This window comes from Scardinius erythrophthalmus (assembly GCF_964197995.2).
Source record: "Scardinius erythrophthalmus genome assembly, chromosome: 9".
Taxonomy (NCBI): domain Eukaryota; kingdom Metazoa; phylum Chordata; class Actinopteri; order Cypriniformes; family Leuciscidae; genus Scardinius; species Scardinius erythrophthalmus.
The window spans coordinates 44,472,204-44,499,198 of NC_138229.1; the positions used below are offsets into that span (position 1 = coordinate 44,472,204).

Genomic DNA, 26,995 nt, shown 5'->3' on the forward strand with positions numbered 1-26,995 from the left:
CACCTGCTTTATGAACTGTGTCAGTAGAAGTGAATCATTTCAGTGTGAAAACAGACTTGGTCAGATTGTAGTAAACGCTGCACTCCTGCTAAAATCAGTGCAGCTCCAGCTTCAGCTCTCAGCGTCCAGCTCACATGAGAAATGTCTCTGTCTCTAGTGTGTTTTTACTGTGACAAGCAACACGTCACACTACTTTACACTTACTTTACTCTCAGTTATTCACTAAGAGCCTACAAACATGTTTAAACTAGAGGACAAACGGCTTTAACTAAAAGTTTGTGTTTTAACTCAAAATAACATTTGTATTTGCTCCCTGTGGTTTATTCCATACGCCGTACACTCATTAGTTTCTCTTTTACAGAGACTCAAGAGGAGTCGCACCGACACACACACACACACACACACACACACATATGAACATGATTCATGCTTTACATCTATTATATTTGAAACACAAATATATATGCAATCATGTAAAGTCAGTAATTAATCTGAATTCTGAATTCAATTTTTTTTTTACAAAAAAAAACAGTAATTGAAATATAATAATTTGCATTTTGTTCCAATACTGAACACTGATTGTTTTCTCATCTGCCTCATCCAGGATGGAGACGAGATGATGGTGGACTTCAGGAGAAACACCCCAGCATTATTCCCACTCACCATCATGAACAGCACTGTGGAGGCATTCAGGGTCCTGGTCTCTACATCTCTCAGCTCCTGAAGGGGGACAATCATATTTGCTCTATTGCAGAAAAGGCCCAGCAGAGGTTGTGCTTTCTTCATCACCTGAAAGAGTTCAACCTGCCACAGGCGCAGATGACTCAGTTTCACTCAGGTGTTATGGAGTGTGTTCTGTGCTCTTCTATAACGGTCTGGTTTGGGTCAGCCAGTAAAAATCAGACAGAAGAAGACTGTAATGGACTGTTAGGACGGCTGAAAGGATCATTGGTGTGCATCTGCCCAACCTTCAGGACTTGTACATCTCCAGAGTAAAGAAACGGGCAGGAACATCATCACAGACCATCTCACCCCGGACACGACCTGTTTGCTCTTCTGTGAGCACTGGAACATCTAGGCACAAAAACAGTTTCCCCCACGCTTAAACAGCTAACACAGCAATTACTGCCTGTTTTATCATTCATTCTCAGTACTCGAGAGAGAGAGAGAGAGAGAGAGAGAGAGAGAGAGAGAGAGAGAGAGAGAGAGAGAGAGAGAGAGAGAGAGAGAGAGAGAGAGAGAGAAATTAGATATTGTGTAAATACAAATGTAGATTTGCAGTTACCATTATCTCTCAATATGTTGAATTTTTAGGTAAAATCATACCATATATTGTATTGTTTTATATTGTATTGACAACTCATCAATTAAATATTTACTGTCGTTATATTCTGCATAATTTGATGTTTTTAAATAAACACTGACAAAAACTGTACAAGTTTTAGGGCTGGATGATATGATGATATATATAACATTGATATAAGTGATCACATGGATTTAGACCTATATATTGTATTTATATAAAGCGTTCACAGGCAAATTTGCTTTATGTATTTTCCCGGTGTTGAAATCAGGCTCATATAAATGTCAGAAACACGATTCCTGCTGCATGTCAATATCCATGATCACTGGATCTCTGGTAAGTTGTAAGGAACACTATATCGAGTCCAAGCTTTAGTTTAAACTGATAATGGTTTGTTTTACTGGTGTTTTCTCAGTTTCTCTGTTAACTCCAGTCACACAGCAGCTCTTCTGACACTCAGTCCGGCTGAGGGATCAAGATGAAAGATGAACGAGCAGATCAGGAGGATCCACAAAGGACTGTGATTGTATAAAGGATTGTTAATAACGTGATATTGTGTGAACAGAGGCGTCAGCAGTCGACAGCGAGAGCAGCGGCACCCGGACAGTTTAGAGGAGCTCACAAGCTCACAGCGGGAGAACATTAGCAGTGAAGCTTACTTGACAACAACAGTTAATATATCAGTATCCTAACGAATAGAAATAGCCTTAAATAATGAATAGTTATCGTTATCTTTTCCGTTTATGTGAAAGCCTCATCTGTATAGCGTTTACATGTGCGTTAGCAGCGACCTTTTACAGTTTTACGTCATCAAATTGCGATCAGATCGGTGATATTTTGTGACTACTGATCGATAATGAAATAAATATTATGAAGGCATCTTTACACAGCCGAGTTATGCGTGCGATAACTGAGGCTGAGCTCTGAGTTTATCAGGACAGCGATTGGGGTCCGCCCTCGTCCCCCTGTTGTGTACGGGGGGGTTGTCATCAGGAAGCCATAAATAACTGTAAATTACAGTCACGATGCGACAGAAGTAGCAACAAGTCCTGCATGTCACCAGAGAGAATTCACTCAAAATATTATTTTACGATATTGTTCAGTTTATTTTTAAAAAAGAACTTAATTTAACACCATTGTATTAGCTTTCTCATTCAAAACACAATGCAAACTGACTTGAAACAGGTGCGTTTGGCTTAACTCAATATTTTCATGTTGAAAGAACATGTTTCAGTTACAGTTTTTTTCAGTCGCTAACAAGCGTTTGTCCAATCAGTTGTCACATTTTCAAAACTCTAAACACAATTAGCACAGCATCGGTCTTTTGTGGCCATACCATTCACACATTTCATGTCGTTTTCACACAATATGCAGTCAGTGAACACATTTCCACAATGCTTACATTTTCTTAACAGACAAGCTATAGCCTACCTCCCAACAAAATTATGGATTGTTTTTGTAGTATTTACGAATGTTAACACACAACATCCCACAATATCAAAAACAATATTCCAAACCTTAGATACAGTATAAAAACCTCTGCTTCTGCAATGATATCAGTTCAAAAACAATATATCTCAGCTGATAATAAACAAACAGTTGAATAATTGACACACAGCTGATTTATGTTGGGTAAATTGGGCCAGTCTGGCTTAGACTCAGTGGCAGGGGTTATTTTTTTCTATTACATTGACACTTATACAGTAAAAGGAGGACTTTGAGGAGTGATGTTTTTGGAAACAAAAGCAGAAAAAGACAAACACTGTAATGTCTGGACGAGGAAGAGCAAGAGGCCCAGGGAGAAGAGCAGGCCCAGTGAGAGGTGCAGGAGCAGTGAGAGGAGCAGGGCCAGGGAGAAGAGCAGGCCCAAGTAGAGGGCAAGGTAGAGGTGTAAGAGAGGCTGGTGAAAGAGTGCAGCCCAATTTGAGGCGGTCAACGGTTTCCTCCATTATACGTATCTTTCAACAAACCAACAGGTAAGTATTGCATTTTACATGGATTGTTTCTATTCTCACTTGACATGTCAATAAGGTCATACAGTAATAGACCCCATAGAGGAGTTCTTTTCTGCATGGAGGTGGAAGGTTTATGACCATCAGCCACATGACCAGATGTCCCTCCTTGAAGCCATGGATGCTGGCTGCAGGGACATCACAGTTCATGATTGCCAAGGGTGGATCCGACATACCAGGCGGTTTTATTCCAGGTGCATCGCCTTGGATAATATCAGATGTGATGTTGATGAAAACATGTGGCCTAACCTTGAAGATCTCAGAGATTAGATACAGTAATTTTGTGTTTTTTTTAGTTCCGCCCCTTTTTATCTGGGCTTTTTGCTGTTGTTGTTTTTTTTTGTTCAGAATGCTCTTGTGTGTTTCATGGATATTTTGTTGACTGAAAGCAATACTGTAAAACTTTTTCTGTTCTATCATACCGTGTTTCTACTGTACCTCCTGTAGTAAACAGTAAAGGGAAAAAAATATTTGCTTTTTACTGGATTGCTTTTGAATGTGAACATTACTGTACATGTGGACATACAGTTCCCAACCAAGAAATTTAGTGTAAAAACGGTGGATTGCATGTTTTCCATGCAAATACCTGTAAAAACTGAAACATAAAAGTCTATGCAGTTTTTGTAATGTCAAAAATAGCCAGTATTTTGAAACCTGGTGTACTTTGATTGACTGCATGTACCTTGTAAAGTGAAAACAAGTGTTATTCTTTGACAGAATAATTTCATTTTGAGTCAGATTCCCAGTGTTTTGGTAAAGTTAGTGTGTGCCAGATAAACATGTGTTCTATTTTGAAATGAAGAGTTAGTATATATTTAACAAAATGTGTTTTTGAGAAGAAAATTATCCATTTGGCCAATTGTGTTTTGTAGGTGTGAGTCTGTGTTAAGAGTTTAGAAAAAGTATCTGAAGTATGGGTAAGCGCTTGTTAGCGATTGAAAAAAAAACTGTAAGTAGACCAAAATAACATTTGATGCTTGTTCAGTTTACTTAAGTAAATTTATTTACGATTATTATCAACCATTTTACTTAATCCATTTGAGTTGAGATTACATAAATGAGTTTAGTTGTGTTAAAATAGCAATATAGAAAACTAGGAAGAGGATTTCCCCTTCCCATCATGCTTTGCACAGGACTGGATGGAGAGTGTACATTTTGAAATAAAATATCATTTTATGTGTTTTTTCATCATGATAAAAAAATGGTGACTTGTTAATGTTTAATGTTCTTTTATGTTTATAGTTAAAATAGATTCTGATATGATAATGTTTTTGGAGGTTACCAGTGTGGTGAAGTGTAGACCATGTGCTTGGGGTGAGGACGTGCTAACAACAATTAAAGTGGTTTTAATAATAATACAAACAACTACTTCAGGCATGCATTGGATGTAACAAATCCGTCTTCTAGCAAATGCCTAACATTAAGAGTCTTTATGGAGTAAAGATTTTGTAAAAGGTTTTCTTAATAGATAACAGTTGTAATAATTATCAATAACTGTAATTTGTTTAAAGCTAATCTTTTTCTGAAAAATATGAGACCTTGCACATGAAGATAGCACATTGTTTTAGAATTTTACAGTCAAAAAATCTAAATATGTGAAAAACACCTATTTTACCTTCAGGTTCTAAAGGGTTAAACAATTGGATTATTTGTTTTAATTTTTGTTTGATATTAATTTTAGGATAATTGAACAATAGTTTTGGACAAAATAAGGAATGTTAAGCTGATTCAACTAAATGGCACTGAATTAACCTTATGTAATAAGCTAAATGCATGTTGTATGTACTGCAACTAAAATGGGAAAAGTTGATGGTATCTGGGTTGGATATTTTTACTTGTAAGTATTGCCTTTGGGTTCATGAACATTTGTTTACATTCTTGATAATAGCCGTCTAATCAGATGAATAGTTGGATTATAGCTGTCCATCTAAACATATTCTGAAAGATTTATTTTCTGTTATTGTCATTTTAGACGCCCCAAAGAAGATTCCTCCATAAGTGAAATCTTATAAGAACTTGGTGAAAAGATCAAAAGCACAGGCATTTGCAGATTCAGCATCAATCGTGCAGCAGTGCTTGATGGAGCTATTCGAGGCTTTCGAAGAACGTCATACACCCAAACCACACAATGTGCATTAAGTTCTCTGATGACAAGGGAACAACCGAAGAGGCTGTAGATCTTGGAGAATTTCTACGGCTGCTTATGGAAGCACTATCTCACTCTGAAATGCTGGAGGGACACTTGAACTTGGCCCTTGATTCCTTTGGTATATATAATTGCAGTCAGTTGAAATGATAGTAATAATGAATGTGCTGAATTCATTTTATATTATTTATTTTGGGCCACATTATTATAATAGAGGACCAGCACCATGTTTCCTCTCTGAAACTCTTTTCAGCAGCATATATATTTATATATATTATGTATTTATTTTTTAAACAAACAAAACAAAAATTCTATCTATCTATCTATCTATCTATCTATCTATCTATCTATCTATCTATCTATCTATCTATCTATCTATCTATCTATCTATCTATCTATCTATCTATCTATCTATCTATCTATCTATCTATTGTTTTGTCTGTTGTTAGAGCCAGATTTGTGAATCCAGAACAGTGGAGGAGCTTCAGACGTCTACTGAGCCTTTGACAGATTACTTGTCTCATGCTGGCTGCCTAAGACGTCTTACAAGTTTGATGGACAAGAATCTGTTACTGGAGGATATTCTAATGTTTCTAGTAGTTCACCATGTCCGTGGTCCCTTTGAAAGGTACACCTGGTCTCAGTGAATACTGTGCTAGTCTAGTGGTCAAATAGGTTTACATGTGTTTTTGCAAGTTCATTATTTTAGCTACTCTTTTAGGTCTACCTCGGTAGTAGCGATTGTAATAAAAAAGCAATAAGGGTTTAAGTGACTGTCATAAGATGATGAAGACGAGGGTAGAGGGGATCCAATACGAAGTGGTTTTAATAACAATAAACACAAGAACAGACAGGGGGTGTAACAGTGCGGTAACAGTAATTGTTAAAACATTGGGTGAACATGCAAACATCGACCAACACTAAAGACTGAAAACAGAGAAACTAAATGCACAGACAAAAGTAAGTAAATGATGAGCAGCTGTGGTGGAGGATTAGTGTCTATGGTGACTGATGAGTGGCGGGAAAATCAAACAAAGGACACATGTTACTGGCAAGTCAAGTCACCTTCATTTATAAAGCGCTTTTCACAACACAGATCGCTTCAAAGCAGCTTCACAGTCATAATAGGAAATTCATTTTGCTTTAGAAGAAAAGCTTTAGTAAGTTTTTTATTGAATAATTTCTGTTGTAAAAAACGATTAGTTACTTAATTTGGCGCCACTTAAACAACACCATCCTCAGCTAAAACAGAAACCCCCCGATGCGTCTAGATTTACACTGACAGAGTGTGTCTGCTTCCCCAACAATGCCAAACTAAAAGTACATGAATGTGACACTACCTGAAGATAAACGTGACAGGAACACTGTTTAATAATGGAGTGTTGGATTATCTTCTCTGTTAGGTTTAGAGATGGACTGAAAACACTTGGAGTCCTCCAGAAGATCCAGCAACATCCAGAAGCTCTTCCTGCTGTCCTCCGCTACTCTACACTATCAGCAGACATCATGGATGGGCTGTCTGAGATCAGATGGGCGGAGACAGGAAGCAATAGACGAGCGAATGAAACCGAGTGGTCTTCTGTTGGAGAGATTATGGGATGCTGAAGGTGGGCATTTCTAGTGTTAAAAGCTTTAGAAGACTGGGAAATACTTTATAGTGAGTATACAGTGATATGGTACTTCTATGGTAAATCATTAAAGGAGTCATAACCTAGTATTACCTTGGATACCCACGCTCTATTATAGTCTTTCAGGCCCTTCTAAAAAAGAAAAGTGGAAAAAAAATAAACACAGAGCTCCTCTGACCCTTATTTCTAAAGGCATTATTGTCTCGCGATATTTTGGCTGTCGTGGACGGTCATTTTAATAATGCAAATGAGGGGCGCGTTGATTGGTGGCAGGAAGGAGGGGGGTTGACCCCGCAGGTAACGCTTCAGCATATCATTACAAAATGACATCATGGCGCAAGTTTTTTCTGATTTCTCATTACTATGACTGCCATGCTCAGTTAGCGTAACTTTAAATGTAACTGCAATCTCAGTCATTTGTTGTTTGCAAAGTAGCAGCCATTCCCCGTGTTTACCTCAAAGCTAACGTTACATACAATAGCCGCATTAGCAGTTAGCTGCTGTTTGTTACACACAGTAGAGCAATAAAAACACAGTCTTACCGTTTCAATTGCAGGCAAGTCTCTGATTGTTGGAATGGCCCCTTTTTCCAAACGGAGCTTCGATGCCAACTTCGCCTGATATTGCCCCAAATTTGTGAACGATTCCGGCGTAAAATGATTAGCACAGACACCTAACGTTAAGCCAGTGGGAAGGGTTGTAGGAACCGCGTCATTAAAAATGAATTTAATCCACTGGTCCCTGACAGCTTGGTCCGTTCTTGAGAGAGAAAACACATTTACATGTTGATTCTGGCAGTCAACAACAGAGCAACTCGCGTGTGCACTACGTTTCTGCATATTTCGCGACTGAATATGAGGGGGAGAGGGGCAGGGCGGGTTTCCTGCAGCATAGGTCTGCGGTGTCCATATATGGTATATCCTGCCCCGTCTTGACGTCAAGTCGGGGCAGAAATTAAAATCTCGTATTTGAGTGCGCGTGCACGCGCCCTGGTTTACGAACCCAGGGGTAAACAAACGCTTCACTTTTAAATATCGGCTTCCCGGCCAGTGTATAATCGTTAGGCAATCATAACATACATTGATTCTCGTGGAAAAGTGAAAATTACAGGTCATGACTCCTTTAACAAACTATTAGTTTATAGTTCATTCGTAGTTAATGTATTGTAGTCTCTACATTGTTAATATATTAGGCTGTTTACAAATAGTGAATTCTTCATTCATTGTCTCTGTAATTAACACAATTATTATTGTTTAATTAGCTCGTACTGAAGGTACTGTTAATTGTTTATTAGGAGTAAATAGTCCTCACTTTAGATTAGTTGGATTGGTCACGGAAAATTTATATGCAGTGTTCCTTAAAATGTTTACAAACACATTACACACACACACACACTCAGACACTCTCTTACACACACACACACACACACACACACACACACACACACACACACACACACACACACACACACACACACACACACACACACACACACACACACTCAGACACTCTCTCACACACACATACTTGTTTTTGCTACGTTGTAGGGACTCCTGAGTCCTGACTAGAAGGTTGCACGTGGGTACAGCAATTTCTAAATACAATAAAGCCATAATTTTTAATCAGAAGTGTCTGGGGAAAATTTTGAATCTCAAAAATCAACTTTATTATCAGAAATTCTTAATTTTAGAAAGGTTAATATTTGTCAGGCTTTTCTATTCTGGTGGGGACGTCCCCATTGTGTCTTACCCCAAACCACCACCGAGTGGCGCTATTATGAGTTATCTGTAGATTATCTACTTTTAATACACATTTAAACCTGTACCAGATTAACAATAAATGTTAAGTTTAGATAATCATTAAAGAGTTGTTTAAAAGGAAGAATTGTCTATATTTATATTTTTATGGATTTTTACTTTATTTTACAATTTACTAATTCCCATAAACTCTTGTATTTGAATAGACCATTTGTATGGATGTAAACAGTGACAACAGCATCACCTCACTTCCTGTTTAATGAATGACTCAATGAATCATTTATTAAGACGGTCACTTGCTGCCACCTATTGGTTTATTGGTTAAAGGCATCATAGTTTTTTAAATATTATTTGTTTAAACATCAGTCTCATAAAAATATTTATTACAGTTGCAATTTTGCAGTGTAAATTACTTAATTTGATTGATAACGGCAGCCTTATTATTAAAACTGAATTTGATCAAATGTATGAATTTGACAGGAAAGAGAGTGCATATATATAGTAAGGTTTAAAAACTGTCCTTATAAAAGTAAATAACGCCCTGGTTTAAAAATCATAATTATGCATATTTAAGTATGTAAAGTCTGATGAGAATATTGCTTCAAAATAAATTTGATTTATTTATGACAGACATTATTTAAAAAGTAGAAACATATTATGTCATTAAAAATGTATTGTAACATTATAAAAACTTCCTTATGTGTGATTTAAATGGAAGTAGCTTACAAATAAATAATTTTTAACCTTTAATATTAGAATGATGTACCATCTGGGGTTCCTTATGGTTTACTTGAAAGTGAGTGAGAGATTTTTTTCTTGTTTATGTACTGTACCTGATAGGCCCCAACTTAATTAATATATCAAATTGTTTTAATTATTGTTTTTATTGTTTATTTTTTTACTTGAAGGAAATGTCTTGAAGCAAAATGTTTTCTTGTCAGAATGCACCAGAATGCTTCATTTACATGTTTAAATCATAAAAATTGTCTCATGGGGGATAATTCCCCAGACCCCCCTACAACAAATTACTTCGTAAACATGTCACCATTTTCACCAGTTGTGGGTTTGCATGTCTGAACCTGTATCTCACCACTCAGACAGAACCATTTAACCCCTGAGGCCCCAACCTCCATCACACTAACTATTATGTAGGCTATATAATGTCTTTGTTTAAAAATTGCTTTTCATGTTTTTTAGGAGTGTGTATGTGACCTTGACTTGAGGAAGATGGTCTCTGTGTCTATGGATGGACCCAATGTTAATTGGCGTTTTTTTGAGATGCTGCAGCAGGAGCATGCAGAGCATTTTGGGGGTGCTCAGCTGGCAGTGGTGGGGAGTTGTGGCCTGCATACTCTCCATAATGCTGTCAAATGTGGATTCACCGACTGGCATATGGAGAAGTTCCTAAGAGCTCTGCATACAATTTTTCACAATGTGCCAGCAAGAAGGGAGGATTTCTGTAATCTCACAAAGTCCAAAATCTTCGCTTTGCCTTTTTGTGGTCATCGCTGGGTCGAGAACCTCCCTGTGGCGGAGAGGGCCCTTGTCATCTGGCCAGACATGATGAAGTATGTTGAGGCTGTTAGCACCAAAAAGCTTCCTAACCCTGGGACGTCCTCCTATGATACCATTGCGGCGGCAACCAAAGACCCTCTCATTCTGGCAAAGCTTCACTTTTTCATGGCAGTGTGTCGAAGTGTAACACCTTTCCTCACCAGATACCAGACTGATGAGCCTGTGCTGCCTTTCATTGGTAATGACTTGGCTGAACTGCTGAAGGTGAGGTGAATCTTCTCATTTTATTGTCATAGTGATTTTAAAATCTTCTCTCGTTCACAGTTACGCTAAGACTGAATTAATTGAAAATGCAAATATTTTGAATAGTCAGATAAATTAGGCTCATTTAATAATACTGAAGAAAAGAAACATTGTAAAGTCAGAGTGCTTATTTTGTATTGTAAAATATTTTGTATTCTCAAATATGTATATTTTTGTCTTTTCATAGAGTTTGCTGAGGCGATTCATCAAACAAGAACTTCTCAATGATGCCACACCTCAGCATTTGGTCCGGCTTGATGTTAGTGACATGCAGTCCAGGGTTCATCTAAGAGCTGTTGATATTGGCATTGGAGCTGAGGCTGCAATAAAGGTATTTAGGAAATACATAATGTGTGACCAGGCTGTTCCTGATGTCCCTGTTGTTAGACCCGTCTACTCAGCCCCTCACTGGATAGAAGGAAAGAGGAGGGAGAGGAAGCTATTTACTTAATTTAGTCCCCATTCATCCTTAGGAACGTCAGCAGCAGAGTAGATCCACTGAGGAGCTTTCTGTCCTCCAGTTCAGAAAGGAATGCATGGAGGGTCTGTCCAAAATTGTGAAGAAGATTCAAGAGAAGAGCCCTTTGAAATTCCCAACTGTAAGGCAAATGACTTGTCTTAACCCAGCTGTGATGTATTCAAATCCAGAATTGTGTCAGGGCCAGATGAAGTGTCTAGTCAAAAGGTTTCTTCAAGACAAGCAGTAAGATGGGGTTGCTACAGGTACATAAGATTAAGTCCTGAAGTTAGGCATACAATTTACAAAAGAAACACGCGTACATTTGATGTGAGTGCTTTTTCTTTCACTCTTTCTTTAGGTGATCTGATCATTCAGCAATTTTCACAATTGTTGTCCCTGGAGGTGAGGAATGAGAAGTTCCTGTCTTTCAAGCCCCTCGAGAAGAGGCTGGATGTGTTTCTCCATCCTTATATAAGTCAGCCCTACCCACAGCTCTGGGCTTTCATCAGAAACCTTCTGCTCCTCTCCCATGGGCAGGCTACGGTGGAGAGGGGCTTCTCTATCAATAAACAAGTAGAAACTTGTAATATCCAAGAGGACACTGTCATTGCACAAAGAGTTGTGTGCGATTATGTGTCCATGCATGGGGGTGTTACCAAGGTGCCCCTCACACCAGAGCTCCTGTCTTCAGTCACATCAGCAAGGGTGAGGTACAGGATGCATCTTGAAAGTGAACGAAAGAAAAAAGAATCTCAAGCACATAGTCAAAGAAGAATAATGATTGAAGAGGAGTTGGAGCAGCTAAAAAAGACAAGACAGACCATCCAGGAAGTTGCGGAGCATCTGAGGAGGGATGCAGACAAGATGGCAGAAGAGGCTGAGGGCAAACAAGGCAGCAAAATGGCAGAGCTAATTGCCAAGTCAAACGCGTTGAGAAGAAGCTACAAGCAGAAGTTGACAGAACTTGAGAGCCTGGGTGAAAAAATTGCAACCAAGGCAGCAGAGCTGCGAAGGCTGTAGTGTAGAAGGCTGTAGCTGTAGTGTTTGTCAAGTTCAAATCTATTTGTTTATTACAAATCAAATGTGTTACGCTGTTGCGTATGTATTAAATATAACTGATAATTAAAATAAAATGTTTTATTTAATTCAAGTTGCCTACTTGTACATACTTATTTTCTAGGGTTCAAAATTTATACAGATTTGACATTTTCCCCTCATACTTCTGTCAGAATGGGTACGAAGTTGGCATTGAATTTCATTTAAAATGGTATTAAAAAGGTCTTAAAAAGCCTTGAATTTCATTTGGAGGATCCTGGGGGTACCCTGGTACCATTTGGCTTTTTTGTGTGTGCTTCCCTTGCTATGATACACATTTCTGATGGGATTGCCATGCTTTAAGTGTATGTTTACATTTTTAATTATGTAGGCTAATACTAACAGTCTCAAAGATGACAACTCAGTTCATGTTGTGTGAATGTTATAATGGCAAACGTTTTTACAATTTAAATAAATTTTTAAGATTGTTTAAAAGAATGGTAAAAAAAAAAAAAAAAAAAAAACCCTGCTTTTTATGGACTTTTCATAGAACAATTTCTTCTTTCCCCCCTTAAGATTCGCAAAGGATCCAGATGATTACTGGCAATTTGGTGGAGGATTATTCTTTAGCTGCTACATTGCACTATCACTTCTGGTACAGATTCATTGGCCTTTTGTGTTATTTTTTTATTTTACTTGATTTAATAAATTACTTTTAATTAGTACAATGTATGGTTAGGATTCTGAATTAAAACAGTGTAATGTTCTCCACAAATATTATCAGAAATATATAATTGTTGAAACAATATAAACCTGCATTGAAAGATATAAAGAACAACAGACCTCAACCCTCTCAGCTCAACACCACAATTTGTTGATTTCTTCATCTGGTTTAAGGATGAAATCATGACCTTATGATTATAGTAACCATAACTGACACATGAAGTAATAGTACATTTTTTACAATTCCACCTTGGGGCTCTGAAGAATTTCTTGTGTAAATGTACATCTGAATACATAAAATATGTGTTTTAGAATGGGTAGTGTTGTATACTTTGTTTTCTACCCGACAAATTGAACTGTAAAGTGAAAATCTTGTACATGATTTATTTTGTATTCAGTGTTTTTGCTTTTATTTATAGGATAGTAGCAGACAGCGGGCACGAAGTGAAGAGGAAGTGATGGCATCGGAATGGACCTCGAGCTGGGACTCTGTCGGAGCACTGCACAAGGCTGTCACATTTTATTGAGAATTTAAAAACTTTTTTTTTTTTACTGTACACTTTAAATATTAAATGTTTAATTTAAGGGTTACTGTAATTGAACAAAAACTGTCTTTAAATATTCCATTTAGATGTTTACTTCTACAGGTTTTTAACATTACTTTGAAAACGCTGCAATTTAAAGTTTGAGATGGTTTTTCTTTTTTTTCTTTTTTGTATTTTTAGACTTGTTTTTTCAGAATAAAACTTTTTACAATCTTGAGCATGTGTTAACTCATTATTTAATGTGTTTAATTAAGCCATTGCCGCCAGTCATTTGACAGTTAACATTTTTTATTGTACAGTATCCTGTGTCTAGGGTAGTATTGCAAATTATGCATAGCAAGTTACATAATTACAGTTGCTTTGATTTTCTGTACAAATGTAATGTCTTCAGAGAGTACAGTGAACAGGAAACTCAATCTATAGTTTATTCAATGTTGAAAAATAAGATATAAGGTATTATTTTTCAACGTTGTTTCGTTTTGCAAAATCAATTCAACCTCAACGTTGCTGCAAGACGGTGAAACAACGTCACGGAATCAACGGTGAAACAACGTCACGAAATCAACGGTGAAACAACGTCACGATTTCAACGTTGAATCGTTTTGCAAAATCGAATCATAACGTTGATTCAACCTTGGTCCCTGACGTTGATTCAACGTTGAAATGCCGGCTGGGATGGTGCAACCACAAAACTGTAATTTATCATGGGAAATAATATTAAAAGTAATAATGGACAAGTTCTAAAATATTTAACATTTCATTTAGACAGTTCTGAATTCTACATGTTTGGCATAATAACGGAGATGCGCACAGAATCAGCGCTGTAAATCACTGAATAGTGCGCAACAAGCGCAGTTGCGGAGCCTACGCTGATTTAGTAGACTGAGAATAAGCGTAGCGCCATAGAGTTGCATCAGCCGTTCTGACTGGAAAGTTCGCGGGATTGCTTGCATTATAAGGACATTGTACGAGTAACGGACAAGTTGTTGTAGATAGTGTTTCTAAGTTTATTCATCTATATTAAAGCGGCCGATTTACCGCACGTGAATTGCACGCTGTATTAGCTATATGCCGTCAATCCTTTGAAGTTTGAATAGCGATCATTAACTTGTATAAGGAAGCTAATACTTCATGTTGAGTTTTTCATTTATATCTACAATGTAACACTTACGTGATTTATGTTGATTATTATTTTCTTTCATTGTTTTAGAAAACCTTGCACATGTCCATCTATGTTGATGCCAAAGCAATCATTAAAAGGCTATCATCTATTCATGACTCTGAGTTCTCTGACAAGAACACTGTGGCGGTCAGTGCACATTGATCCAGCTAAATTCAAAAATTGTAACATAGACAATGTGGGTTAAAAGTTAAAACAGTGCATTTTATTTTCTATTAACATGTATTATTTTCCCTAGCACTTTCATTGAGCTAGTTATCATTCATTAAGAGAAAAAACACAAGTCACCTATGTGTGTGTGTGTGTGTGTGTGTGTGTGTGTACGATCTCTTAATTACTCACTTAAAAATGTTGGGTTAAAAATAACCCAACGAATAACCCAACTGTGGATTGGTATAGCACCTTCCCAACTGTGGGTTATTTTAACCCAATGCATTGGGTTAAAATCCAGTTGGGTTAAAATAACCCAACAGTTGAATTAAATATTTATTTTTTATTTATGACCTTATTTTAATAAATAAAATACACATTGTTTTCAAATACAGATTGTTTATTTGTATAAACAATATGTTTCATCAAATATATTTTTCAATTATAAACTATATATTGGGGAGTCTAGCATTTAATGTAAATATACATAATTGTGTACATAAATTCAAAATGCACAAGTGTACATACAACAGACATAATAAATTCAAAACCTATGCAAATATGTACAAACAGAGCACATTCAAAACCTACACAAAAATGCACATAGCATACATACAATTGTACAGCATACAGCGCACAAAAATTCTAAATGAACACTACATTTAGAACTACACATTAATAACCTACATTTAATTCAATAACCTATACAAATATGGACAGAATACACAAATTAATAACAATAAATACTAATCACAACTTTATTAAAAGGTCTTCACTGTACACTGAATGCACTGATGTGTTAGTGTAAACATACCTTGAGTAATAAAACTACAAATACATATGTTGACTACTGGACCTAATGATGATGATGATCAAAGTTCTTAATGAGGCAGGAACTCCTCCAGATATATTCAAGTTTGCATGCTACAAAAACTCCCAAATGGGTGCAGAGGTCTTGAAATAGTTTGTCATAGATGTAAAACATTTTTGAAACACATCAAGTCATGTGGATCCGGGCTTGTCTCACTGTTTCTCACTTGTCTCCAACCTTAAAAGAATAAATAATGTTCAGTTGGGCATGCACTGTGACAACATCAACAGTGTTAAATTATGAAAAAGTTACATCAAAGCAGTGCTGTATTGAATTAAATTATGGTCACTCTAATTAGTCATTACACCTGCTGTTAAATGGTTAGTTCACCCAAAAATGTAAAATCGGTCAATAATTACTCGCCCTCATGTCTTTCCAAACCTGTAAGACTTTCGTTCATCTTCGGAACACAAATAAAGATCTTTTTGATGAGTCTTACAGATTTCTGTCCCTCCATTGACAGCTACACAACTATCACTTTTAATCCCCAGAAAGGTAGCAAACACATTGCTAAAGGTAATACATGTTACTCCAGTGGTTCAACCTCACTTTTATGAAGTGACATGAGTATATTCTATCCCTTAACCCTCTGAGGTCTGAGCTGTTTTCTGGGCCCTGGAGGTGTTCTGACATGCTCTGACATTTGTGGTTATTTCTGTTACTTGTGACATTTTCATGGCTAAAGTCTAATTACACTGTATTCAGCACAAACTCTGCTACAATAATATATCAGCAGCATGTATGTAAAAGTTTGTAGTTTTGAGATAATGACATTTATGCGTGGTTTGTGAAAATACAAAAATAAATTCTCACTGAAATAAGGTCATGAAACCCATACTGATTATTTCTTCACAAGACTTTTGAAAATTGTATCACGCAGCCTAGAATATTTGCTCTAAAACTATGTGAGAATCACCCTGACTGCTCATTCAGAGAAGACAATATATTGATTTAAAAATTTTACGACGTGTTTTGTGTTAGAAAGCAATATGCGAAGGGGCGGATCACCTCATTAATATGAAAGCTTTCCACACCTGAGAAAGACAAAGAACCTCCCTAATGGCCCTATTAGGAGCTTATCAGGGCCCATCATTCTGACCAACCTTGCACAAAGAATGAGGAGATTTAAAAAAGAATGGCTTTTAAAATTGTTTGGATTTATTTACAACACAACATAATCTAAAGATACACAACAAAAAAGCACTTATTGAAGAAAGAGACCTTTGTGCCATTCCTAAAAACATTGTACATACCTTTCATTTTCTAAGGTGTTTGATTTTCACTTTACCATGTTCATGTACAGAGACATGTACTGTGAATGTTGAAGTCAGCAGGACTCAGTGGCATCTGGGCCCTGAAAAAAAAAGTGAACATACTGATATCAAGAGAAAGGCCTGCACGATTTTGGGAATACATTTTAGATTTTTCTTGTTAAAATTGCTTTTTAAAATTCACAGAATACACACACACACTCACACAAATGTTTCCAACAATATATAATGAACACCAGGTTTGTTGTGCCTTGTAGGTATAGGCTATGCGCAGTGCTGCATAAAATAATAACAATATAGCAGCCTATATATATTTTCAAAAAGATTTCAGTAACAACTAAGCTAGAGAAAAATATATTGATTATCATGTTACTTCAAATGTTTCCATTCGTTATGATGATATGAAATGAGATAATAGTAAAAACATGAAGCCGTTTGGAGCGTTTTGCTTTTCCAAAATATGATACATTCAAACGCGATCGCGATCAAAAATATGTTACATTAAAACGCGATCGCGATCAAAAATATGATACATTAAAACGCGATTGTGATCAAATATAAAACATTACGGTTAGGCCTACCATATACATAGCCTATCTACGTTTGAGCAGATATCCACAAACACAGTAACAGTAAACACGGGTCTAAATATTATAATATTCACCATATATCTAGCAACAGTTCAACTGCAATGTGAAATTTATGCAACAATAGCAAACTAATATGTAAGAATTTCTTACCTTATCTTTCTTGTCTTCAAATATCGTTCTTCTTCTGATGTAAATCCAATGTAAGCTCAGGCACGTCTTTCAAACTCGACGAAAAGTGAAGTGAAGTGTTTTGTTGTTGAGGTAATGAGGGCGATCGCGTTCCATGTGGAGATTTGCATGTGAATATCTTTTGCGCGAGTGGGCGTGGCCGAATTAAAAATAATTAGGAAGCGTTTGAGAAGCTGGAAATCTTGTTGGTTTTATACAAATTACTTAAACAGAGAATATTTGTTTTCGTTTTGAATCCGATCATTTAAAAGTACACACTTAAATGTTTATAAAGGTGTATGGCTCATAAATGTGTAACAAGTATTCGCTGAGTTTTGTTTCAGTTTATAGACGTGCTCAAGAAAAAAAAGTTCACCGCGACGGAGAGGCAGAACGCACACACTGTTTATTTTCTTTATTTTACAAAAGCACAATGTTTTGATTTGATTGGAAGTGGACACATACAAAAGTAGAAATACCACAGATTCTTTTTTTATATTTATTTTTTCTGTATGACCATAAATGACGGAGAAATTTAAGTTTAAAGTGCTACAATGTGGAGAAAATCCAGCAAAACGCGCCGGCGCGTTTGTCGACCTCAGAGGGTTAACCATAATTTATCACTTTATTTACAACATATTAAACTCAAACGCATGTTCACGAGAGCACCTCGACATTAACATGTTGTGTTAATGCGAGAGCAGACGACAAGAGCGTGAATGCAACAATTATGTATTTTTGCACAAAGCACTCGTGTCAGTTCATAAAATTGAGGTTAAACCACTGGAGTCACATGGATTACTTTAATGAAGTCTTTACTACCTTTCTGGGGCTTGAAAGCGGTAGTTGTGTAGACTGTCAATGGAGGGACAGAAATCTCTCAGATTTCATCTAAAAGATCTTCTTTTGTGTTCTGAAGATGAGCGAAAGTCTTACAGGTTTGGAACGACATGAGGGTGAGTAATCATGACAGAATTTTCTTTTTTTGGATGAACATGAGCTGAAGAGCAGTGTAATTTATCCAAATTGATTTGATAGTGTTGCTTTTACTTACAGGCCAAATGTCATTTAAGCTGCGCTTCATTTCAGCATATGTTGGACACAACATTTTTCCATTTGTGAGGTATAGCGATGATGGAAGGATGTCAGGCCATTTCTCCGGGATCATCTTTGAAAGACAAGAAAAAAACAGTTTTCAACTATACCACACATGTGTGAACCTAATTTCATATGCACTTAGACACAGCCAAAACAATTTTCCAAAATAAGACACCCCTTCCCTATAGAGGGAATGCACTGACGTCACTGAAGAGCTGCTGCGTGACTGGATTTAATAGGGGAAACTGCGAAAACGTGAGTAAAACAAACGATTATCAGTTTAAACTAAAGGTTGGACTCGATATAGTGTTCCTTACAACTTAACAAAGATCCAGTGATCTGTGGATATTGACATGCAGCCAGGAATCATGTTTCCTAACATTTATATGAGCCTGATTTCAACACTGGGGAAAAAAAACGAAAGAAAAAAAAACTAAATTGCCTGTGAACGCTTTATATAACGACAATATAAGTCCGGGTGATCACTTCTATCAATGTTATATATATCATATCGTCCAGCCCTAAAACTTTTATAGTTTTTTGTCAATGTTTATTTAAAAACATCCAATTATGCGCTCCATTTGCTTCTCTGTACTGTAGTGATGGGTCGGTCATGAATGATTTGTTTATTTTGAACGAATCTTTAATATGACTCGGGACTACCGAGTCTGTACTGGAAACAGGAATGATTAGTTCATCTCTTGAGTCTTCGGGTTCGGGTCCGAGTCTTTTGTTCTTCCTGTCAGTCCCATAGAGGCTATGCTGTCAGTACCGGAAAGAGAAATGATTAGTTCATCTCTCGAGTCTTCGGGTCTGATTCATCTGAGTCTTTCATTCTTTTGTCACATGACAGCGCTGGACACATAAATGAGTTACTAATTTTTTAACAGTAACATGCTACATTTTTGGTCTCAAATTATAGCTTTTTAATTTCTTTCAATTTATAATTTAAGAATTTCTGTTATGATGGTTCTTTTCCATATGGATGTGGTACTAAAGAGTTGGTAATGCTTTAAACTTTATCTATGACGGGGCAAACCACTTTGATAAAGATATATATTATATATATATATATATATATAGTCTAATAACAACAGTTCCGTGACATAAAACTGAACGACTCGAACCCGAGAGATAAACTAATCAATTCTGTATCCGGTACCGATTGCATAGCTCAGCTTATGTAGCTGTCAGCTGTTGAAAGAAATGACTCGAACCCGAAGTCGATAGACTCGAAACGTGAACTAGTCAATTCTGTATCCGGTATTACAGACTGCAAAGCTCAGTTTATGAGGATGTCACGGGATGAACGAACGACTTAGATTGAGTAAACTAACAGACTGCATAGCCTGAAGACCCAGATAAATAAATTAATCGTTTCTGTTTCTCATAATTTGGCCTCTTCCTTGCATTGCGATTTTTTTCTTATTCTAAATGTGATCAACATTTGATGTGTTTGATGAATTTGGCTATTGACATGTAACATTTAAATACATTCTGCTGAAATTAATGAAATGCCTTGAAAAAATATTTATTCATTTTTATGAACGAGATTCAAAGATCCGAGTTAGTAAAATGATCCGAACTTCCCACTACTACGTCACGCGCATACATATTAAACTCACCATTCCAAGAAAACTGTGAAGTCTGGGATATTCTCTAATGATTTCTTCGATAGTTTTTGTTCCAGAGAATCAATTCCACGCACTGCAGTTTGCTGAGGTGGTGTGTGTCTCATGAACTCCTCGACTTGGCTGTGAGGACTTCTTGCTTTCTTTTGCCACTCAATCACTGTCAGTCATCAAACAGCTCAGACTATATTGAAATTAAAAAAATACTGTATTGAAATTACGGAAGACAGCTGAAAAAAAAAAAAAAAAACATAAGTAATTATCTGTACCTGGATCTGTAGTAGCCCCAGCACTGCACATTTGGTATCTCTAATCATTATTCAACTTACCAGCTTGTTAGTAGAGGGACTCCAAGACCGGTGCCAGATAAGGAAGACATCCAAAATGTGTACTATTGTACACTGTCCAGGACCAGAGTTGAGAACCATTGTCATCCAGCAGCGTAATACTTTCATTTACTCCTTTCTGTGTTAGAATGAAGCAGAAAAAAATAAATATTTTCAGAAAAGTAACGTTAAACTAGTCCTTAAAAACTTGTTACTACAGTAAATCAAGGTAATCTGTGTATTGGACAACATCAACTTTCTTTAACTAATCATGAACTAATCGTTTATTTGTTACACAATGTTTCCCATTTCAATGTTGTTGGGAATATCTGCACTTTTTCATCTTTCTTTCATCTCGGGATATTTCAGCGAATTCAAACGCTTCTCACTGCACCTCACAGCGCTGTTGTGGTGTCGTGTGACCGATGTCTGAGCTCGCGCCGCTGGGCCGAGCTGATAAATGGTCCGTGCACTACGGTTCAAATGAGTAGAGCTCTTTCGTTCCGCATTTAGTGACAATTGTAGTCGCACCAGTACGAAAAAAGTACGTTACCAGTCTGGAGCACTGCTTCAGCTGTGGCAGCTTAAAGTCCCTTTAAGACATTTGCTATCACGAATACCGTAAAACAGGCGTAATGCTAGATAGTGATTTCAGACTAAGGTCTACTTAGTTTATTGTAGTAACGTTAGGTAACTGGTAGTAAACGGTTTCGCTAGTATAATGCTATAATTAATTACTTTATTACTGCTAGCGACCTAATGTCGATAGCTAGGATTAATTTCCAATCGATCTCACTTCCCGGAGATCATTAAAACGGTCTAAAGGGAACTTCGTTTTTAAAAAATATAAAATTCAAATTTAGAATAATTATATTCAACGTCTCAGTACACAATACTTAATGTTATATACACATAAAAACGATATGACTTACCTTTCATAATCAGGATGCAGCAGCAGCTCCTGCGTTGACTGTCGTCACTGGACCGTTAGAATTTGAACCGTAGCTGCAGAAACCGTAGGCTATTTAACCCAACAGTCGGGTTATTTCTAGAAATTACCCAACGATTTTAAAAATGACCCAATATTTTTGGAAAATAACCCAACATATTGACCCAATATGTGTAACCCAACGGTTGGGTTACACAAATAACCCAACGTTTTTTACTGTGTACACAATTACCAACATTCACAGTGGCCATCCTCTTCTTTGTGTCTGGACAGTTTCTGGCAGACAAGAGGAGGGGTTACAGCAACTAATAGCACTTATATGAAATTTAACAATTTATTTATATTTTTTAGGCCAAAACCACCATATCATAGGATTTTTAATAAAGATATAATTCTACTGACACACCCCAAAGAAAACAAAGTGGTCAAGCAGAGGACGAAGCAGAAGTTGTATGAAAAGGGCCACATAATAAGTGCTTTTGAGTTTGCTAAAGCGTGGGACTACAGAACAGTCATGAATAAAATCTATGAGGCATTTAAAGGGAAAAGTCCATGTGGTGTGGGGTAAGTTGGTTTGTAATTGTGCATATGCAGGTGTGTACAATTTTTTAGGATTAGTTAAGGTTTTAAAATGCCAAGCTTGATCTCATGCTAGAACTGTTGTGTTTATCCTCAAGTGTTTAAAGCCCATGTTGCAGGTTAGAGTACCCAGTAAGCCAATGTATAGAAAAATAATGTAGGAACTAGATTTAAATATAAACATATACTTATAAAACGCTATTTAGGCTTCTGGAGTCGTTTTTGTGAGAAATTTTTACTTCCGCATTTGAAAACCGCCGAACCTGAAGTGACGTAACATGAGTGAGAGCGGTCAAAATAAACAATAGGAAAGCAATGGATCGCAATGACAGCTCGGAAAGCTGGGGGAATTGTAGCCTAAATGTTTACTCGTATGATATATATAATTCATATATAATTCATATATATGATGATATCATATAATTATGAGCCTGATATGAAGCCAAGTGAGCAGGACAGGCCAGGGTTAGACAGAACAACGTTGAGTTGAGTTGTGGTGTGAGGAGAACAGGGCGAGAGAACAGTGTTAGCTTATAGATGTATTCACGTTAGCCGACGATATGCTCAGATCACAATACTGTACAGATTATTATCATCATGTATCAGGCAATAGCAAAGCTAGTACTTAGACCCTTACCTGCATGTGTTGTGTGTGTCAGCCATTAGGAGACGGTTTCCAGAGGAAGAGGGACTTTATAAAGGCTTTGAATCGACCCATTTGGTGACGATGAATACAAAAAATTATCACAATCACAACTGTCTTACTGTATAAAAACTTTATATGTAGAAACAGCCAACACAAACATTAAAGTCGGTTTGTACAGATTGAAAATGAATTATAGAACATAATATATTATATTTATAATAATAATAATAAGTGTCGGCTGCAGACTAATAACAAACACATAAATGCATTACATTACAAGTTTATGTAGGATATGTTAATGAATTAAATTAAGACAAGGCACATTTTGTAAAACAGATGTACAATAAGTGATCTCTGACGGATCCGTTAGCGGCATGTTTCCCGCTGGTGGCCGAACCACATGCTGACGGCGGACCGTCACCGGGCGACCCGATGAAGGAGCCGGGACAGTGTGCACAAATCGCCGGGATTATAATCATTCGGTCTATAGTGAACGCTACACACTACCGCGTTTTTCAAAGCAGAAGCAGAAGTGAAGTCCCGTCTCTTACCCTGCACAAAACGCACACAGGCACAGAAGATCGCACCGTCCTTTTTCTTATTTGGAAACCTGTGGACTCGATGTCCTGACAGGCCATAATTCACAATCATTTACCACGACGATGATTAATTGAAATACAATAAGCACCGAAAACACACTGAATCATGGTAATTAATAGGTAATCATCAATTACCTATTAATTGTCATTTAAGTGAAATTACTGAACTTAAATATACAAGCTTGATAAAAATTATCATTCTAGAAGAAAATTTCAGATGGCACTTATGAACTCTTATGAACTATATATGAACTCTTTATATACCTGTGTATATATATATATATATATATATATATATATATATATATATATATAATGTATTTATTTTTTAAACAAACAACGCAAAACAAAAATTCTCTCTCTCTCTCTCTCTCTCTCTCTCTCTCTCTCTCTCTCTCTCTCTCTCTCTCTCTCTATATATATATATATATATATATATATATATATATATATATATATATATATATATATATATCATTTTTGTTTTGTTTTGTTTTGTTTGTTTTTGGAGCCAGATTTGTGAATCCAGAACAGTGGAGGAGCTTCAGACATCTACTGAGCCTTTGACAGATTACTTGTCTCATGCTGGCTGCCTAAGACGTCTTACAAGTTTGATGGACAAGAATCCGTTACTGGAGGATATTCTAATGTTTCTAGTAGTTCACCGTGTCCGTGGTCCCTTTGAAAAGTACACCTTGTCTCAGTGAATACTGTGCTCTCTTAGTCTAGTGGACAAATAGGTTTACATGTGTTTTTGCAAGTTCATTATTTTAGCTACTCTTTTAGGTCTACATCGGTAGTAGCGATTGTAATAAAAAAGCAATAAGGGTCTAAGTGACTGTCATAAGAAGATGATGAAGACGAGGGTAGACGGGATCCAATACGAATTGGTTTTAATAACAATAAACACAAGAACAGACAGGGGGTGTAACAGTGTGGTTAATTGTTTAAACATGGGGTGAACACGCAAACATCGACCAACACTAAAGACTGAAAACAGAGAAACTAAATACACAGACAAAAGTAAGTAAATGATGAGCAGCTGTGGTGGAGGATTAGTGTCTATGGTGACTGATGAGTGGCGGGAAAATCAAACAAAGGAAACGTGACTGACAAGTCAAGTCACCTTCATTTATAGAGCGCTTTTCACAACACAGATCGCTTCAAAGCAGCTTCACAGTCATAATAGGAAATTAATTTTGCTTTAGAAGAAAAGCTTAAGTAAGTTTTTGATTGAATAATTTCTGTTGTAAAATCTGAATTTGGCGCCACTTAAACAACACCATCCTCAGCTAAAACAGAAAACCCTGATGCGTCTAGATTTAAACTGACAGAGTGTGTCTGCTTCCCCAACAATGCCAAACTAAAAGTCCATGAAGGCGACACTAACTGAAGATAAACGTGACAGGAACACCGTTTAATAATGCAGTGTTGGATTATCTTATCTATATTTAGGTTTAGAGATGGATTGAAAACACTTGGAGTCCTCCAGAAGATCCAGCAACATCCAGAAGCGTTTCATGCTGTCCTCCGCTACACTACAGGAACCTATCAGCAGACATCATGGATGAGATCAGATGGGCGGAGACAGGAAGCGATAGACAAGCGAATGAAAAGCGAGTGGTCTTCTATTGGAGAGATTACCTCCAGGATGCTGAAGGTGGGCATTTCTAGTGTTAAAAGCTTTAGAAGACTGGGTAATACTTTATAGTGAGTAGTATACAGTGATATGGTACTTACAGTACAAACTATTAGTTCATTCATAGTTAATGTATTGTAGTCTCTACATTGTTAATATATTAGGCTGTTTACAAATAGTGAATTCTTCATTCATTGTCTCTGTAATTAACACAATTATTATTGTTTAATTAGCTCGTACTAAAGGTACTGTTAATTGTTTATTAGGAGTAAATAGTCCTCACTTTAGATTAGTTAGATTGGTCATGGAAAATGGATTCATATGCAGTGTTTCTTAAAATGTTTACAAACACATTACACACACACACACACACACACACACACACACACACACACACACACACACACGTGATACAAGCAATGTAGCCCGACTACGCCACCCAATTAAAGAGCTGGGACTCTATTAAAGTAACCTCATCTTTTACTTGCAAGTTCTTTTAGTTTGGTGGGAGCAACACAACAGAATTACCCAAACAACAGTTTCAATATAAAAATATATTTATTACAATCTCTGATTACATTAACAAATCCACTGGAAGTCTGTAGTTAGGCACCCATAGTCCATAAGCGTTTCCTCTAACGCAAGTCCGTCTCGCACCAAGTAGCGGCGTCTACACAGCAGGCCACCTGTCAATCACTCGTGCGCATCAACACAACACTCACACAAACAGAAAAGAAAGAGCTGCCAGTATCTCCACAGTAGATAAACAGCATAAACACAACACCACACTAGGAAAGCTATCAATCGTGCAATACTCAATTAGATCACTGCAATTCGTGAATAGATAGTTATGAGAGTGGTATGACTACAGTAGACAGACTGGAACTCTTCAATTTAGGTGAGACAGATCTCAGCTCCAGACGAGGCAAGGCACACAACTTAACACAGGGCGTCACTCACCAATAAACCGGGAACAGACGAATCAAATTTCCAGTATTGTTACAACACCACCAGCCCAAGACAGACGAAGCAGAGCTCCGGGCAGCACAGCGGAGAACAACAGCGATCTGTAGCGCAGCAGAGGCGGCAGCAGTCCAGCGCAGATGAGAACGGCAGCATTCACGGCGCAGCAGAGGAAAAACGAAGATACGAGCAGCCTACGGATTATCAGCAGGACCATCAGTCAACAGAACTTCAGCTTCAACACGAGCAGACAATAATCCATGCAACAATCAGGGCAGGGAAATAAAAACAATCACGACTACCGTCCAGCAATAAAAATGTGGAGAACAGAGCTGCACAACAGAGTTCACGGGATCACAGACACACTGTTTTCAGTTCCTTCGCCTTTTTGAACCGTCTGTGATTTGACATAGCAATTACCAACAGCTGTCCATCGGCTAATCAGCTGTGATCCAGACTTCCCGGAAAATACGGGGACGTTACCCTACATTCTAAATCATGGTCAACAGTCACAAAATAATAACGTGAATAATAAAGTAAAATCACAACAAAAACACCAAATCAAATAAGAAAAGAAAAAACAAACAGTGCCAAATACACACAAGAAACACATGAAATAAAATAGACCATAATCTCTCCATATGACATCCCCCCACTCTTTAACGTTGGCAGTCCCTGACAACCCCGAAATATGCTACACCCCCTCCCCTCAGTAGTCCTTGACAACCATAGGTATCAAAAGTGTCTAAGTGTCTCTATATCTCGCTGGGGGCTGTCCCATATTGAAACGGACAGACCTCCTTGGGGCCACATCATTACCTGGTTCATCTGGGACAGGAGGGTCTACCCATGGTACATACATCAGAGGTTGGGGTTCACAAACAGGAGATACTGGCAGCTCAGGATGC

General features: G+C 37.2%; 1 protein-coding gene and 1 long non-coding RNA gene across 2 annotated transcripts in view; both read left to right on the plus strand.

The window, feature by feature from the left end:
- The window catches only part of LOC308695875 (NACHT, LRR and PYD domains-containing protein 3-like), a 49,320-nt gene extending 47,886 nt beyond the window's left edge, over window positions 1–1,434 (plus strand). The window contains exon 16 of the mRNA XM_081374135.1: window positions 605–1,434. Within this exon, the coding sequence (XP_081230261.1) occupies window positions 605–620 (16 nt within the window). The 3' untranslated portion in view covers window positions 621–1,434. The remainder of the gene's footprint in view (window positions 1–604) is intronic.
- Window positions 1–26,995, plus strand: part of LOC308695899 — a 670,325-nt gene that overhangs the window by 87,971 nt on the left and 555,359 nt on the right. The window lies entirely within an intron of this gene.